The sequence below is a fragment of the Melitaea cinxia genome, chromosome 3 (genome assembly GCF_905220565.1).
Source record: "Melitaea cinxia chromosome 3, ilMelCinx1.1, whole genome shotgun sequence".
Lineage (NCBI taxonomy): Eukaryota > Metazoa > Arthropoda > Insecta > Lepidoptera > Nymphalidae > Melitaea > Melitaea cinxia.
This window is the reverse complement of record NC_059396.1, coordinates 16,013,559-16,032,434: the sequence shown is the minus strand read 5'-3', so window position 1 is coordinate 16,032,434 and position 18,876 is coordinate 16,013,559. Positions and strand designations below refer to the sequence as shown.

Below are 18,876 nucleotides of genomic sequence, written 5' to 3'. Positions count from 1 at the left end.
AAATCAAAATTAACAAAAGTGACTAGAAGATTAACAAATTAGAGTAACGATATTTTATAATTATGTAAACAGTAAGTTATAACTTATAAACTAAAATCAAAATTAACAAAAGTGACTAGAAGATTAACAAATTAGAGTAACGATATTTTATAATTATGTAAACAGTAAGGTATAACTTATAAACTTTAATCAAAATTAACAAAAGTGACTAGAAGATTAACAAATTAGAGTAACGATATTTTATAATTATGTAAACAGTAAGTTATAACTTATAAACTAAATCAGAATTGCTTAACAGACTTGAGCGACTACAAAATTTATGCTTGCGTTTCATTTTCGGCTTAAAAAAATATGATCATGTAAGTCACTTTCGTAAACAGCTTCAATGGCTACCTATCCGCCATCGTAGAAATTTTAGAATACTTTGTTTCCTTTTTAAGACTCTTTTTAATCCTCGTTCTCCTTCGTATCTACGGGACCGCTTTTCTTTCTCTCACGACGATGATTCTCAGTGCAGATCACTTAAACGTTCTCTTCTTCAGATGCCTACCCACCGTACCGATTTTTATTCTTACTCCTTTACTGTACATTCCGTTAGACTTTGGAATTCCCTACCATATGAAATTCGCGATTGCAAAACACTATCGCTATTTAAGAAAAGAGTTAGAAAATTCTACCTTAATCAATCCTAGTCTAAAATCAATTTAATTAAGTGTCCTTATGCGTATTGGAATTTATTATCGTATGTATTATATTATGTATCGTATATGTGTATGCGTGTATGTATAAGTATCGTATTATTTGTATCTACGTGTGTATAAATTATTATGTATTTATTTATATATTGTATAATTATGTATTTATATTATATTTTTATTATGTATATGTTTAGATTGTACACGCTAATTTTGCGACTGTTTTATAAGTTTCCTGTAGCAGGACTACTGGAAGAGATTCCATCATGGGATAAGTAGTGCCTTTGTACCAGCATTGTTTATAAGAGCTATTTCCTTTTGCTTTCCTAGTGTACATAAATTGTTAAATAAATAAAAATCAAAATTAACAAAAGTGACTAGAAGATTAACAAATTAGAGTAACGATATTTTATAATTATGTAAACAGTAAGTTATAACTTATAAACTAAAATCAAAATTAACAAAAGTGACTAGAAGATTAACAAATTAGAGTAACGATATTTTATAATTATGTAAACAGTAAGTTATAACTTATAAACTAAAATCAAAATTAACAAAAGTGACTAGAAGATTAACAAATTAGAGTAACGATATTTTATAATTATGTAAACAGTAAGTTATAACTTATAAACTAAAATCACATTTAATACAATATTTCTGCATATATGTTAGCATAATAGTAAACATTAGACAGACACTTAAAGCAGCCTTATTAATAATACAATGGCAATATGTAGCATCTAACGAGTAATAACCCTCTCTTTTACTCTAACACATTCCTAAAACTGCAAAGAAATATAATTTGCAGTACGGTGACGTTTTTGAAAATTGTAGACAATGAAATTTTAACAAACATTTTATACTTAAGTGTTCTTAAAATGTCGAATTTTTCTTTTACTATGAGTTTTAAAATGAATTATTAATTAGGTACATACTTAAGATTCTTAATAAATTATTATATTATAAATTCTGCTAATGACTCTAACATTCTTTTTTCCTGTTTAGTGTTGACGATGACGTGTCTTTTGCTTAGTCCTGTTGTGGAACGATTTCTATGAATTTTTTCTTTCCTTCACTATCCAAGGCCTGATACTCATCTTCTATAATAAGGACATCGTTTTCCTCACAATTGTCGCTGTCACTCTCCGATTTAAAGTACATCGGCGGTGGTTCCTCCTAATGAACAAATTGGGAGTTCTTATTTGAAGGAATTTAGCGTTCATTAGCATCTTACATAATATATAGTAAGTTTCTATTCTAATATTGCAAATGCTGGATAATCACGTATAATATATTAGGTATATTCTTTCGCCAAGTGCATCTAATCTGTCTAGCTTAAGGCTGGACCTTAGTTTTCTACGATAAACAACGCTATGCTAAGCAACACGAAGCGAAGCCTAAGTTACCCACGCTTTAGAGTTAATTCAAGCTTAAAACATAGCATTAAAATGTTTTATACTACTACGGTAGCAGTTACCGTAGCCTATGGACGCCTGCAACAACTGGAGCATCACGATCGCATTGTCGATCCTACCCCCGACATTATCCAGGAATTTTGGCTACCCAAACCACCACATTACCATCACCACATTACGACCACCACATTACCACCACCACATTACCACCACCACCACATTACCACCACCACATTACCACCACCACATTACCACCACCACATTACCACCACCACATTACCACCACCACATTACCACCACCACCACAATACCTATATTATACTATATTACCACAGGATCACAATACTTCATGAGAGAAGTATTATTTAGCTGTGATCTTATGTAAGGTTGAGGTGCTTCCAAAGTCAGGTTGCTCAAAATTTTGAAGAAGATAATTCCTACTGTACCCTATCTCAATCAAATCTTATCTAGAAATGCGCCACAAGTAGGACAGATTTAAAATACAATAATGCATTCATGAAATTCGCATAAAATAATCGGTAGGCCAACAATAATTTTTAGAACATATATACAAATAGGTTGATGCAATTTTACTTTTAATGCAAATAATATGAGAGTAATGATATCTATCACTTTAACATTTGTATGCAAATTTAGGTTTTCGTACTAGCAAATTATGCATAACTGAAAATCAGCTATCAGGTTCGAAATATTACTATAGCAGATCGCTAAAACATGTCAAAATATTCAGAGTATGTAAGTGCTTAATACGTAAAAAGGTCTTTTGCGTCAATCTAAAATATATTATGGACAATTGGAGACTCGATAAAAACATTATAGTATATACATAGTTTGAATTTTCATATCACGCGAATTTACAATTTTATAGTTCGATATAATGAGCTATAAAATGATATTTGGTTGTAACTTGTACTTGCAAGTAAAGTAACGTACTCAAGACAGCCAAAGACATAAGGTGGATAAAACGTGTAGATGAAAAAGAGTGCAGATTAGCAGAGTCACATTAGTTTTCACCCTTATTATTTCTATAAAAAAAAAACACAAAGTCGAGAAACTGTCAATTATTTATGACATATTATTATTACACATTCTGTTCCAAAGCTTTCAGTCGGAGGTTTTAATCGTAGGTCAGATTCCAAAAATATGTGCCCTTGACAAATTTCTTATAATAAAAACTTGACCGAATGTATAAATAGAGAAAACGTATTCCTAACAGAAATTATTTCTTAGTGTAAAGTAAATGGAAATACAAAATTCCAGCACCTTAAATCAATTGCCCGGTAATATTTGTCGTGTCCCTCAAGCTCTGTAGCATGCGCACAAGTTTTTATCGTTGTTGACCTAATCTATGACTCGTTAATATATATATTGGGCGGATACAAAGCTCCAATTATTTTTGGTCATTAAATTTCATTTACACTCGTACCTTTGGAGTTATTTAATTCATTTGATTTAAACTGTTAACTGTTATTGGAAACTAATTTTTATTATCGAATTGTTTGTGCTTAAATTATATTTCTGAATAACATTTTTATTTGTATTTTAATAAAACGTGAAAATAACCCTTCTGCCATCACTTTTGAACTGCCTCCGACTCTTCTAGTTCCGACTCCGACGTCGGTTCCGATAAATTAATTCCGTTACATCCCCCGGCGAGAAATTTATGGGGTTGGGGGGAAAAGGGGGGTGGGGGGTGGGAGGGAGTGTGGGTTTTTCACCCCCCGGACAACTATTTTCGTGTAAACCCCGTTGTTACAGAGATATCGTGGTTGAAGTTTTGAGGTTCAAATTTTTAAATCGGGAAAAATTAACCTACAACCTTTAAGGTTAGAGTAACGCTTGGGTCCGGCGCTGCGGGAAGTGCAACCCTCCCTCCGCGTCTTCGGCTTAAAAAAACACTCTAGGGGTAGGGCAGACCAAGACCACGTGGACAGTGCGGTGCTCCGATTCGGTTTTGGGTATTTTTCGAATTTCTATACCTATATTCTAGCACGCAATGTTACTAATTTTAATGTCTGACGCGTTATTTTGTTTAAAAGTGTCTATTTGTCAGTCGTTAAAGGTCAGTTCGTATCGTATTTTGATCTTGCAGTAAAGATCGTTTTTTACGTAAATTTGTTCGAAAATAACGCGTGATAGTAGCAGTACGGACCATGAGTACACTTACTGCAGCACTGGAATTAAGGTAAAGTCAGAAATAACAAAAAATTTAACCTCCGATAAAAACATCTACCTGTATTGTACATAATAGCCCCCTAGTCTACCTATATCTTATTTTTCATATGTCATAAGTGAGGTAGGGCACAATAGGAAATATCCTGCTCAAAACCTTGAGCAGCCCGACTGGGAAAGTACCTCGATCTTACAGAAGATCACAGCTAAATAATACTGCTTTTTTTTGTCACTAGGTCGGCAAACAAGCGTACGGTTCACCTGATGGTAAGAGATTATAGACGCCTACAACATCAGAAGCATCGAAAGCGCGTTGCCGACCTAATCCCCAATCCCCCCAGGAGCTCTGGTCACCTTACTCACCAACAGGAACACAATACTGCTTGACAACAGTATTATTTAGCTGTGGACTTCTGTAAGGTCGAGGTACTACCTCAGTCGAGCTGCTCCATATTTTGAGCAGGAAATTCCTGCTGTGCCCTACCTCAGTAAAATGCTTTCCAGCAGTGTTGTGTGCCTGTGGTGAGTAAGGTGATAAGATATCCTGAAGGGATCGGGGTAAAATCGGCAATTCGCTTGCAATGCTCCTAGTGTTGCAAGCATCTATAAGCTATGGCAACTGATTACCATCAGGTAAGCCGTACGCTTGTTTACCGGTCTAGATGTATAAAAAGGTGCGCGCAAAAAAATGGGACATACAGACTGTATCAAAATAACAAATATAGTTTAAGTACTTCTGATCACTACATCATACATACTAACATTAGCAATTAAAAATTCAATTGACTTATAAATAACAATCATGAATAAACAAGTGTGCTTTAGATCACACGACTGAAATAAAACTTCATTAGCTCCATCTAACGTCCGTTCGCCTCGCCCGATCACACTTTTCGTAATGCTCTCGTCATGCATTCACCAGCTTACTCCCCAAGTCAAGCAGCGTAAAGAAGTTTTACTTAAATACCTATTTCCGCAAATGTCAGATACTTGCACATTACTATCACATCATAAAATTTTTCCTATAAATTTATAGCTTTAGGAATATGCAATATTGCGTTTCGCACGCGATAGTCGCGGTGACTAGACACATCAAGGCCTGTGTCTACTACACCGACTACAGAGATGACGCGATCTGTCGTTTCGTCGGGAGGGCGGCGGAGGCTACGGAAAAAGACATCCTCGAGCATAGCCTCAAGATGGCGATTCATAATAGAGACACCGCCGTCGTTGAGAGTATTCTCGAGATGTCAAAATAAAATTCGAATAGGTTGCTTTGCTTGGGAGGAGTAAGTTGGTAATAATATAGATAATATTAAAAAAAATATATTTTTAAGAAAACGATTATTATGCATGTGAAAAAAAAAATTATGATTAAGCTAGATATAAGTATAGTATTATATGTAAGGAATATATATATATAAGGAAATAATTAAAAAAAAAAAAAAAAAAATTGTACCATACATTAGATTAAGAACCGGTCGGTGGACTCGCGTCTCTTTTGGAGACATTAAAAACATAGTCTGACTTGAACAGCGATGTTGCTGGGCAACGCCTACCTTGAAATAGAAAAAATAAAAATAAAAATTGCATGTTTTTGAAAATAAAAAAGGACATGGGTTCATAAGCCCGTGGATGTATATCACATGTAAATAAAAAAATAAAATAAAAAAAATATGCAATATTTTGAAAATCTTACCGCTGTCCTTTTATGTACATGTGTCCTCCTATGTTTTGCTAGATGGTCAGAACGTAAAAATGATTTAACGCACACTCCACATTTGTAGACTTTGTCACCAGAATGTATCCGTTTGTGCCTTGTAAGCTCATCTGAGCGAGTAAAACTAAAACATGAAAATATACTTTCATATTTGACATATTTTAAAAATTGTTGACATATTTTATGGTTATGTGACAAACTCTCTCTCTGAAGTCTGATTCTTGTGTAGTTGTGCGTAAAAGCACCTAATCACTGATAATCTGAGATTCAATTCCTGCTTCGGCTGGATATTTATATTTATACAAATATTTGTTTCTATGCCAGGTGTTCTTCAAAGTTTGCCTAGTTTGCCCGAGAGAGTGCGTAAAGCCATTAGATCATATACACCTATTAGAAATTGCTCATAGAAGGGAATATATCTGCCAACTTGCAGTGGAGAAAAGAGGTAGATTAATTTCTCTCTGTCCACTACAGACTGAGTCAATCAAAGGTTATATTATACTCAGTTGTGTGACAGTTTTTACTAAATAATTATTCATTTTGTAAAAAATATATTTTAATACCTTTTTCCACATAAATAGAAATCACATGTAAATGGCTTTTCTCCTGAATGTGTTCGTAGATGTGCTACTAAATGAGATCTTTTAACATAAAATTTGCCACATTCCGTTATATGGCATCCATGTCGTTTTTTACCATCTATTACAAGTCTGAAAAGAATACATGTTTTAAATATAAATAAATCATTACATATATTTATCACCAAGTATTTTTTGTTTAATATAATTAATCAGATCTCTATTTATTACAAATTAAAAATAGTAATCGAAATAAATGTTAGAATAAGTAATATTCACATTAAGCATTTATTGCTTAAAAATAAATGTTTTGGTATCAACTCTTGAGAAATGCTTTCATAATTATTCCTTTTTATCTCCTATATTTGACTAGCCCGTTGGCGCAGTTTGTAGTGACCCTGCTTTCTGCTCCGGGGGTTGTGGGTTCGATTCCCACCCAGAGTCTGGGTGTAATGTATATATTTATTTATATATTTATATATGTATTATTCATAAGTATGTTTATCAAAAAAAAATTTAGCTATACCAGTCGGCTGTTACCTAGAACACAAGCATTAAGTTGCTTACTTTAGGGACAGACGACCGTGTGTGTATTGTGTAGATATTTATTTATTATTTATTTATATTTAAAGTTTTCTCCTTTTGTTTTTTAAAGTTTACAAACAAGATGCAACAAGTATACTTCCAAAATTGCAGAACAATATAACAGATTTGTAGTGTTTTACAAACTAATATTTTTATTAATTTAATTCAAAACATTCGCTAACATTTAAGCACACAATTTTTTTTTTCAAGACCAATAAATATTCAACTAATTTTATCCCAAGATTTATGATACTTTATAAAGGAACCAGCTGTGCAAAGCAGTTTCACCCGTGTTAATTTGAGGTAAATAGGCTATTCAAAAGAAAAGAGATTTTTCAATTCTTACCAGAAGTTCCTAAGACTAGCGTGTTTAAACAAAAAAACTTTTCAGCTATATAATATTAGCATAGAAATGATTTGTTAATGGCACATTTTAATGAAAGTAGCTATTTACGCAAAGGTCACTGCACAGGCTTGTGGTTGTTGCGCTGGCAGTTACAGGTTAGATCCCCGCACACTGAAACATTGGTATTGGCCATACAGATGTTGCATGGTCAAGGTTTGTGTAGTCTTTGTGGTTCTCTCTACCATGCCTTAGAGAGCATGGTAAACTGTCGGTCCCGGTTGTTGTCATGAACACCTGATAGCGATTGTTTCTCATACTAGTAGGAAGTATATCCGCCAACCCGCATTGGAGCAGCGTAGGGGGTTAAGCTCTTATCCTTCTCCTACATGGGGAAAGAGGGCTATACCCAGCAGTGGAATATTACAGGCTGAAGCGATGAAATATTTAAATACAGCTTTTTAGGTACAGATCATTAATTAAATTTATTGATTCGTAACAAATACTAAGGCCCTGTTGTTTTTTGATATATTACTCTATATCGCCACTGAAATTCACTATATTTAGACATGTTTGTATTTGTAATTATGTATCAAAGTTTTAGTTTCTTAATAGAGACGAAACAGGTTCTTATGTCCTATTCTATCTCCTGCTGTTAAAGTCTATTCGTAATTTATCTGCAGGATAAACTTTTTCAACAACTCGTATAACAGGCACTAATAGTAATTAAAATCATACTTCATGCCATCCTTGCAGTAGAGACAAGTACATCGGCTGCGTCTTTGAGTTACAGGACGTAACTTAGATATATCACAATTGGAACCATCATTATTTTTCAAATCTTCTGGGTTCAACATAATGAAACCAAAATTATGGCGAACCTAACACATATATAAATGTTATTAAAACATTTACACCACTTAATTTTAAAATGTATGTTTCTTATATCATTATAGATCTATCTGATTTATCGGCTTATAGATTTTAAAAACAAACAATTATTTGCATTTTTTTTAACTTTGACAAAACCACTGTCAAATAAAAAATACTTGTAAAGTTTATGAGTGTGACAGATTACAGATGGCTACCTAGATAGAGCTGTATTGATTTATTATTATACTATATATAGCACAGCTATATAGTGGTAGTGACACCTAAATATTGCAACCAATGAATTAATATTTTACCTATATCATGTCAGATCATATACGAAATTATGAAAACAGATTGTAAAGTCACACATGGCTTTTATCAAATAGTAACATTCAATGCCTTTTATCAGTAGGCAGTAAAAATTAGATTTATTTCTTCCTTCTTCTTTGCTCTTCTGAATAACTACCTACATATTAATAAACTTTGTCCAAGCTATCAATCAATTTCAATTAAACCCTCTTTTTACACTTTCTATAAGGCTCTCGTATATACCATTTACATTACAAATCTCGTCTTTGTCAAAGGTCCACTAAATAGGTACAGTCATTCTTCTTAAATCCGTTTGTCATCAAAATTGGTCATACACAGATCATATTTTATGTATCTAAATCTTCTCCAGTGGTTGCATTGTTGCTGCCTGATGGATTCCTAGGTTCAAAATAAGCGTGGTGGACCTAACTATTGAATCACCACAGTTTGTGTCACAATTAACATGTTCTGTATTAAGTTCAACCTATGGAAGTGATCATTTTCCTGTAATCAGTTCTTGTCCTTTTAATAATATAAATGTACCAAAACAGAACATAAGACTGCTTCCTAGATATAACCTTAATAATGTTACATCACAAACACGGGAGCAATTGAGTAATAAAGTAGATACAAACCCCTCTCCTCTTGGGGTAGAGGATATTTTAAAACAAAACAGAGTGGGGTCATCAAAAAGGTAGGTGATTCCTACTATCTAATAATATAATAAATAATAAACAAATAAATAAATAATAAATAAATAAATACCTACACAAATAAATACATACCCATTACATTATGTTTTATCGTAATAATAAATACACAAATAAAGATATACATATTACTTTATTTATTAAATAGGTAATGGTTTATCATAAATATAAAAATGAATAATTGTTTACAGCACATTAACAGATAATTAAATTTTCTAGTAGAGTTAGAGTTCAGCTCTAACAATGCAAGTAAATATCTTTAAGTAACTTCTTAAAAGTAGTAAGAGTTTTAGCCTCCCTAACACTATTTGGCAAGGCATTCCACAGAATTATTGACTGCACTGTAAAGGAACAATTTGTAGAATGCAGTATGATGAATAGGTATTTGCAGCGTAGCTTTACTTCATTCGAACGCAGTGCCTCGTCAGATTTACGTACTATGAACTTTTCTCTTAGATACTCTGGGGCCCGGGGATTTTTAAGTACGGAGTAAAGCAGCGACAGCATTTTAGTATTCCGGTGAAAATGAATTGGCAATCACTTGAGTTTTTTTACGAAAATCGTATTTTCGCAAGGAAAATACGAATCTGATAGCTAAATTTTGGAGCCTCTCAAGTTTTGTTAGTTGTTGCTCAGTAAGGTCGGGATAGCATGCGTCTGCATAGTTGAGATAAGAAAGGAAAAGAGTTTGCGCGAGAGCAATTTTGGTAGAAATAGGTAGCGTGTATTGTAAGCGTCTTATCGAATGCCAAGTTGAAAACATTTTCCTACTCACTTCGTTAATCTGCGTTGTCCAGTTCATATTCTCTTCCATGTAAACGCCAAGATTTTTAACGCATTTACTATATGGTATAGTAGTGTTATTGATGAGCATCGGAGGTAAAGAAGCCCTGTCAATTCTCGAAATAAGAGCCCGACTGCCCAATACTATAACTTGTGATTTCACTGGATTTAATTGAAGACCATAACAGCGACTCCATTCAGATCTTTATAAATTATAGCAATAGCCCCAGGCAAGTTCTCGAGTTCAGACTGAGCATGGATTTGCAAATCATCTTCATAAAAATGGTAGAGAGAAGAAATGTTATTTGTGATGTTGTTAATAAATATGGAAAAAAGAAGGTAATAAGACGCCACTTTGAGGCACACCGACAGGCAAATTAGACCAAGAGGAAAGATCCATTTCCATCTTTACTCTCTGCCGGCGCCTCTGTAGATAACTACAAAATCAGCCAATCACTGATGGAGATATGTTAAGTGAACACATAGTACTAAGAAGTACGTCATGATCTACCGTATTAAAAGCATTACTGGAGTCTAATAGAGACAGAACAGTTAGCTTCCTGCTATCCATGCCATATCTGATGTCCTCGGTCACTTTAACAAGAGCAGTAGTCGTGCTATGTCATGTTCTAAACCCTGATTGGAGTGGATTAAGAAGATCATTTTTTGTCATTGTACTGAAACTATAAAAAAAAAGAAAACAGGCTGAAAAAAATATAATAACCATATGTGTTTGTAAAACTATTTGTCATTAAAAAATATTGTAAACAGTACTAAATTATTTTTCAAAAGAAAAAAATGTGATGGTTGGAGAAATTTCTGCTCCTCGTTATATCCTAATACTCCTCCATCAGATGTATGGAAAAAGATAAGAAGATTCAAGTCAGCATATAATACAACCCATTTTGTATCACTGCCCAGCAGTATAGCAAATGATTTTCTAGATAAACTTGCTCCTCCAACAGTTAACATAAATATTAACCTGAAGATAATTAATGATTTAGATTTAGCAATTGAATGTTGATGAGAATGTTGATTTTTTGCAATATGCGGATGACTTATTTTAATACATAAAAGGATATAATCTGATGATGCGTCTGCAAAATTAACAGAATCTCTATATTATCTTAAACGGTGGTTAGATAATCATGGTCTCGTTTTATCACCATCACAAAGCTCCGTCGTTCTTTTTCATCGAATGCGTAAAGCTCCATTAATTCATGTGACTTATGACAATATACCGCAAAAAAAAACATCATAAATTTTTAGGTATTATTTTAGACGAAAAACTTTCAGGAACTCATCACTTTGATTTTATTATAAATAGATGTGAAAATTTTTTTAAATATTATGAGATGTCTTGCACAGTGGGTTGTACATCCTTTTTACTTAAAATTGATATATAATGCTTTAATACGTAGCATATTAGGATATGGCACCTTCTTGCTAGAACCTGGGTCTAGGTCGGGATTTAAAGCATCGGACAAAAGGACATTAAATATCGTAGGGTCATCTGTGGGGCCCTGAAATCTAGCCCTATTAATTATATTATTATTTACAGGTTGAATGCTCTGACCCTTCTTTGCATCTACGTCGTCAATGTTTTGCAGACAAACACCTCTTTCGCTGCCTTCAACTCACTGATCATCCAACTATTGCAAATAAGCTTCAACAGCTTGCTTACTTTGTTTCTAATAGTTCGTATTGGACAAATAAACCAAAACCGTGTTTAGTTACAAGTTATTTTAAATTTAAATCTCTTACCGCTCCGATTCAAAGCTCTTGTAATTTGCCAATTTTCTCTAGTTCATACAATGACCTTACTTCTATTTCTAATGTTGTGAACTTTGACATAGAAAAAACAAATTCTTTTAGGGCTGATAAAAAATTTAAAAGAATTGTTGAAACACGATTTAGCGATTATCATTATATTTTCACAGATGTGTCTAAACATTTTGCCAATAGTAACATCGGAGTAGGAGTTTTTCACTTTCAGTATAATATTGTTCAAAAAATCAAACTCCCTCCTGAACGTACAGCCTCTGGGCAGTCTCTGGGGAATTTTTAGGTATTTTTAAAAGTTTAGAATATATCAGGTTAGCTAAACTTGAAAGTTCTATAGTTTTCACAGATTCATTAAGTTCTATTCAAGCTCTTGTCAAGAATCCTTTTAAAATTAAACAACAGCATCCTAATAAATTTGGTATCAGACAATTATTACCTGAGAAAATTATCAAGTCATCGGCAAACCTTAAATGTTTGAGTTTTTCGCCATTTATGTTCAAGCCATACCTATCCCATTTTAAGACCCTAAATATTTCTCTTTTCTCATACACTCCAACCGAGCTGACTGAGATGCTTCAAGAATTGAATATCGAAAGTCGCAAAGTAGGTTTATTAATGAACACAATCAAAACAAAAGTGGCAGAAAATTTGAACCAATCATAATAAACGAAAAAAAAAAAGAAATCGAGTACGTCGAAGAATAAACCTACCTCGGATAAGTTGTTTCACCATCAGACTTACTGGACTGGTGATGATGCGACCAGAAGATCGATCCTGAACACATTAATAGCTAGAATAGAAAAGGTTGGGGCAAATCCCAAAGGTCCACAGAAAGATTTTTATAAATATGATAGATAATTTTCAAACTAGTATAGTTGTTGTTATTAGGATTTTTTTGAAAATAAGGAAAAAATTAAACTTATATCGATTTCAAAGGAATTGATGAATGAATTGGTTCCAATTAGGGAATGCAATCCAGTACATAAAAGACAATCTTGCAAATCCGCAAGTTTGAGACCATCAGTCCCGCGGATCTGCAAGATTTCCAGGATTGTACAATATTTTAGAATTATTAGTCCACAAAAATTATTTTCTAAGTCCGTAAATGAAAAAAATAGAATTTACTTAGAAGAAACAAATAGTATAATTACCTATATTTTGATCAGCAATATTGATAAAAATCTAAATAATGTTATGTGAATTAAAATCTGAAAAAAAAATGGCAATGTGATTCAGGCACTTGCTTCTGAAATTGTTTTCGTAGTAGGTATACATAAAGTATTTGGAGTTTTATCTTTTACATTTGTTTGTATTTTGCTGCACGTGAAGCCAACAGCTGAAAATACGCGTTCAGATTCTAGACTCGTAAGTTGTAAGTTGTTTTACCTAGTAATTTGTATACTACGTACAGTATAAAAATTACTTGGTAAAACATTACATAAGGAATCCCCGGAGCTTCTTGACGACTGATTCGTTATTGCTTGATAAATAACTTATTTATATTGAGGGGTAAACAATAAAAAGAAAATCAGTCGACCAATAAATGAATTCAATCGACCTGATGCTACAATTATAGTACTTTCGCGTAGTGTCCTTGCTTTACGATACTACATACTACAAGTGATGAAATAATGGTACAAATAGTATAACTATACTACGAAATCCAACATCGTTCGTGCCGTATACTTTGTAAAGCGAATTCAGACTGGAAAAAATAAAACCTTGCAAACCTTGCGGATCCCGCAGATTTAATCCCGCTAATTTTATGCGAGGTCCCGCAATTGTGGGATGGCGGATTCGCGGGATTGCATTCCCTAGTTCCAATCATCAGTAGAAGTGTATGAGACATTCTGTTAAAGAAATTATATTTGGAGACTACTTTTGAAAACTGCGTATTAGGTTATAGTAATATACACGAAAAAAAATTATTTATTTATTTCTTGGACCGCAGGGTCCCTTGGTAACAATTAAGCACTGAATCAAGGTTAAAAGAAATAAGGTACATTCCGTCTAGCGGTAATCTATTACTCTAGACACTGTGTGCTCTAGCTGTGATTTGATAAAAAGTAATTTTAGGGAACTTTGCCTAGAACTAATTTTTAGGCCTTATTAAGTTAATACAAGAATTAGTAAATACAGCATATTCCGTGTTAAGAAAATAGTGACTCATCGTTGTCACTCAATTTATCCACCACGGTCTTATTACACTGATGAGAACACTGAGCCCAATTGCAATGGTGAGAGATTAGTACGAAAATTTCGCTTCAACGCCGCTGTACGTTGCTGTACGTTACTACAATCGCTTAGTGCCGTCACATGGTGCGGTGACGCCCAACTTTGTAATTGGTTATATTTTAAAATATAAATGCGTGACGTGTGATAGAAAAAGAGACAGAATGCTATCGTTCTTCTAATCTTCGTTGCACAGCACCACGGTCTTATGCCCTAAGCGATCATCATGCCACTCATGCCTCTGGCAGCTTTTAACCATTAATCCAACGTACCCGCACCACTCTAGTTTCCCGACCTGTGTAATAAGATATTGATTGTATTTTTAACCGATTTCAAAAAAAGGAGGAGGTTATTCAATTCGACCGTATATATTTTGTTTTTTTTTATGTATGTTCGGGGATAGCTTTGTCGTTTATGAACTGATTTTGATAATTCTTTTTTTGTTGGAAAGGAGATATCTTAAATGTGGTACCATGATAAGGAAACCAGGATCAGATTATGGGATCCCAGAGAAATCGAGGGAAACTCTCAAAAATCCGCATAACTTTTTACTGTGTGTACCGATTTTGATGATTTTTAATTTAATCGAATGCCGATGTTTATCATGTGGCCACATTTAAATTTCATCGTGATCTGATTTATGATATGATACAAATTTTGGAGTAATCTTTGATAATGCGTATTTACTTACTTGACTATTTTTTCGTCTACCTACGTTTTATTAATTGTCGATATAATTGAATTCGGTTTTTCTTCGTTTGCCTGCAAACACAATTATTGTTGTCAATTTTGTTGAATGTATTTATTACTGATCTGTAATATTTTATTGATATTTTAGTATGTTGTTCTATATTATTAATAGTTCTATAATATTAAAATATAATGTAAATTAAATTTAAATACTTTTTAACACAACTTGTATGACTTGACCAAAACGAATGAAAATGTATATTTGAAAATTACAAAAGTAAAGACTCACTAGATTTATGAAAGCGTTGTATTTTGTAAAACTGTAAGCATTTCTGTGCTTAGAACTAAAAAACAAATAATAAATGAAAATTTGTTCTCCGTTTCTCTGGTGTTTCTATTAATTTTAAAAATAATAACCTCATCTATTTTTAAGAAATAAAAGTGGATTAATAATTCATAGTGAATAAAGGCGAATGATTTTTAGTACTTTAAACAATGATCAAAACGGGACTGGAGAGTATAGCGGTAAAAGGGGCTAATGCGTGTAGTGTTTATGAAAATGTCCTTTGTAAAATGACTAAAAAACAGAAGAAAATGAATAATCTAAAATATAAAAAAAATATATATCTTTGTGATTATCATCTTATTTCTTATAAAAATGTGCAACAAACTGAAAACTGCTAACGAAAAGAATGCTTTAAAGTTGATACTTACCACACAATGATTTTGGGAACCACATAGCAAGCACCAGCTGTCGATTAAGAACAGAATCATCAAAATCGATACACCCAGTAAAAGTTATAGAGGTAACACACAAAAACACAGACGCTTTGAGAACCTCCTCCATTTTTTGAAGTCGGTTAAAAGTAAAACTCCGTGTAAAATAAAAAATAGTTTTATTCAACTGTTTCAACAGTATTTACATATTTTTACACTGTACAATATAAAGAAGCACTATATTTACAATATCCTAAGCAAGCCTATTTTGGACCCACTAATCTTCGATGTGTCTTGTTTGTACGTATTTATTTTTCATTATTTAGCATTGTAATTTTTAGGACTTTATTTTAAAACATTTAACCTGCAAAATTACCTGATTATTTCTTTCACTTATAAACTAAAATCATAGTAACAGAAAACTTGATATTGCCTAAAAAGTACCGATTAAGAAAAAATATAAAAATATTAAATTATCATTAAGTGATTGTGAAATCTATTCATAGCACATAGTATTTAGATTTACACAATTTTAAAACGCATAAAAACAGTCCATGAAAAGAAACGCTGTAAGCGAAAAAGTAGAATATATCTATTAAATGGTAAACCATACAGTTAATTCTTAAAAAGTTTTTACAAATACATGCTACAAATCTATACAATTATTATTATAGAAAGTTACATTAATTACAGGTGTGTACGATATCTACAAAACTCAGATTAAAGTGAAAATTAATAAAATAATTTTAATCACAGATCAATATTTTATCAACAAGTTCGTACAAATTCGTCTTTTCTAAAATCAAAGATTTTTATTAAGTTTAAATAATATTTACATTTATACAAGATTCTCTTTAATTTTCCAAATTTCAACTTTACTAATAATCGCTATTAAGAGGAAAGGATACCGAATACCTGCCCGGAAAACAGCTACCAAATTTGTTTGCTTACACACAGATAGCAGCGCCCTCTACCGGGTCCAATTAAGATAAAAAATACCCTATCTCTCAAGTTGGATCAAATCACAGATGCTTACAAAATTTGATAAAAATTGGTTCAGTAGTTTCGGAGTTTATCGCCCACATACATCGTGACACGAAATTTATATATATATATATATATATATATATATACATATATATATAATTATCATAGGGAGTAGGAGGATTTTTTATATAGTTTCACACTCATTAAAAAAAATACGTATATTTACAAAAAAAAAAGAGAACATAGGGGACAGCTGAAGGTGTTTTAGTTACATTAAAAAAAATTGGCATGTTTTGGGGAGAAAATAGTCGACTACGAAATGCTGTTTTGGTCAATAATTATCTACCTAAAACGCTCTGACCTGTCGTTGACCCTTTCTTGGTTCGGCGTGCGGTGGCGGCATACAACGAGCCAGTACCATTTTATTGAAATACCTATTTTTCAAAAGCTCTCGGGTACTCTTTCCTCTTAGAGTATTACGACAACAAATTACTTATACAACTTATCAGGCGGCTTCAAATTAAATTACTTAATATAACATCATTACAAATACTAAATAGTTTAGATAAAAATATGAAAAGTAAAATTATTGTTTTAATGTACATTTTACAATACAAAATTACATATGTATACATCGAATTAGCTTTTTGTAATATTTCAAAAACAAAAAATATTTGTTCAAAAACTTTACCAAAATTAGACAATGGTTTTTGAAATTATTCGAAATGTATCAAAAACTGGTAAATAGTCATAGATCTTTAGACAAACATTTTTATGTTTTTGAAGCAATTCAAAATATGTATTTTACTATAATACACAAATTAAAAAAAAACTGAGCACAAATAAAAAAAAAACAAAAAAGTATGCATTATTATAAAACTGGCAACACTAAAACGTGATTGACTATATAGGTCTATATCACGGTCTTATATACAGGTCATGAAACTAAGCCTAATTTCAATGGTGAGAGATTAGTACGATAATGTCATAACTTTTCGTTCGCGTCAACGCCGCTGTACGTCACTGCTATCGCTGTGTGCGGTTACGTGGTGCGTAAATATGCATAAATGCGTGACGGTGACGTGTGATAGAAAAAGAGACAGAATGCTATACTGTCTGTCAACGTACCCCCACCACTGTATTTGCCCGATCTATGTATAAAACCGTGATCTATATCTATACCTATATTTGTATTAATTATCTGTTATCTCTAATACAGACTATAGAATTATACCTAACTACCTAATGACCAAAGTGTGAAAAAATATATTACTTCATTTGACATCGAAAATATTAAAATACAGTGTATTCGCGTTGAGAGTAAATTAGGAAGCCATATTCACATGGACCAATAAAAGTATGCCATTTAGATACTACCTTTTGCTCAAAAGATTTTACACTATGAGAATTTCGCTAGTATAAGAACTATGTAATGCCATTTCTAGTATTATCGTTATACTGGTGATAAAATAACAAAAATTACTATACATTTATATTGTAACGTGTCAATCATTAGATCTAATAAGTGACACTATAGCAACCTTTACAAGCAATCAGTGCATGTTAATGTTAAAATTTAATCCACCACGCTGCTTCCCTGATGTTACGATCGCTATCAAGTATCAGTAATGAGCTCTTCGAGGCACGGTTCGAAGACAAACATACAAAAATATTTGTAGCGAGTGGAAAGCGAATCCGCGACCGATAATACTAAGGCGAATACACCAGAACGATCTTCGTATATTTAGCAATAATTATTAACTTCTATGTCCTAGGTTTCTTTTAGGTTAAAGTACAGTGACTATTTTATCACCTTATGAGCATATTTTATATAGAGATTGCCTTTGGGCTCTGATTGGACAAAAAGATCCAAGGGAGAAATAAATTAAAATGTTGTATGTATAACACTACAATCTACAATTTAGGTGAAAATTTTTAAATATGGTCACTTTTTATAATAAAAGTTTTCAGATGCTTTATCACTTTAAAAGTACTGTTACTACCAACTTACTAACTTTTAACTAACTTTGCGCAGAGGCAATATCGTAACTAATGAGGTTAATCCGAGGTGCGATTATTGCTAGTTGAAAACTTACTAACCAAGTTTAATATGACGTATTTTTCACATTATTGATACATAGGTACATACGTCTACTTTCAAATGTTATCATAGGTATAATAGTGGAAAAGTGGACTTGACTATTACCCATTGTTTTTTAAAAAGGTCTATCATCGATAAGCTTTTAGGATTTCTCCAAATT

At 32.5% G+C, this 18,876-nt stretch overlaps 1 protein-coding gene and 1 non-coding gene across 2 annotated transcripts; one reads left to right on the top strand and one right to left on the bottom strand.

Annotated features, from left to right (window-relative positions):
- Positions 1-1,703: 1,703 nt before the first annotated feature.
- Positions 1,704-17,036, bottom strand: LOC123668111 (transcription factor Sp2-like). Its single transcript, XM_045601905.1, has 5 exons — positions 16,977-17,036; positions 8,268-8,410; positions 6,587-6,733; positions 6,003-6,147; positions 1,704-1,871 (listed from the first exon to the last, which is right to left on the bottom strand). Exons 1-5 carry the CDS (start codon positions 17,034-17,036, stop codon positions 1,725-1,727), a joined length of 642 nt encoding a protein of 213 aa, XP_045457861.1. The 3' UTR covers positions 1,704-1,724.
- A 1,602-nt stretch (positions 17,037-18,638) lies between these two features.
- Positions 18,639-18,755, top strand: LOC123669801. The gene has a single exon (XR_006745795.1). It is a non-coding gene; the product is annotated as a U4 spliceosomal RNA (small nuclear RNA).
- The last annotated feature ends 121 nt before the right edge of the window (positions 18,756-18,876 follow it).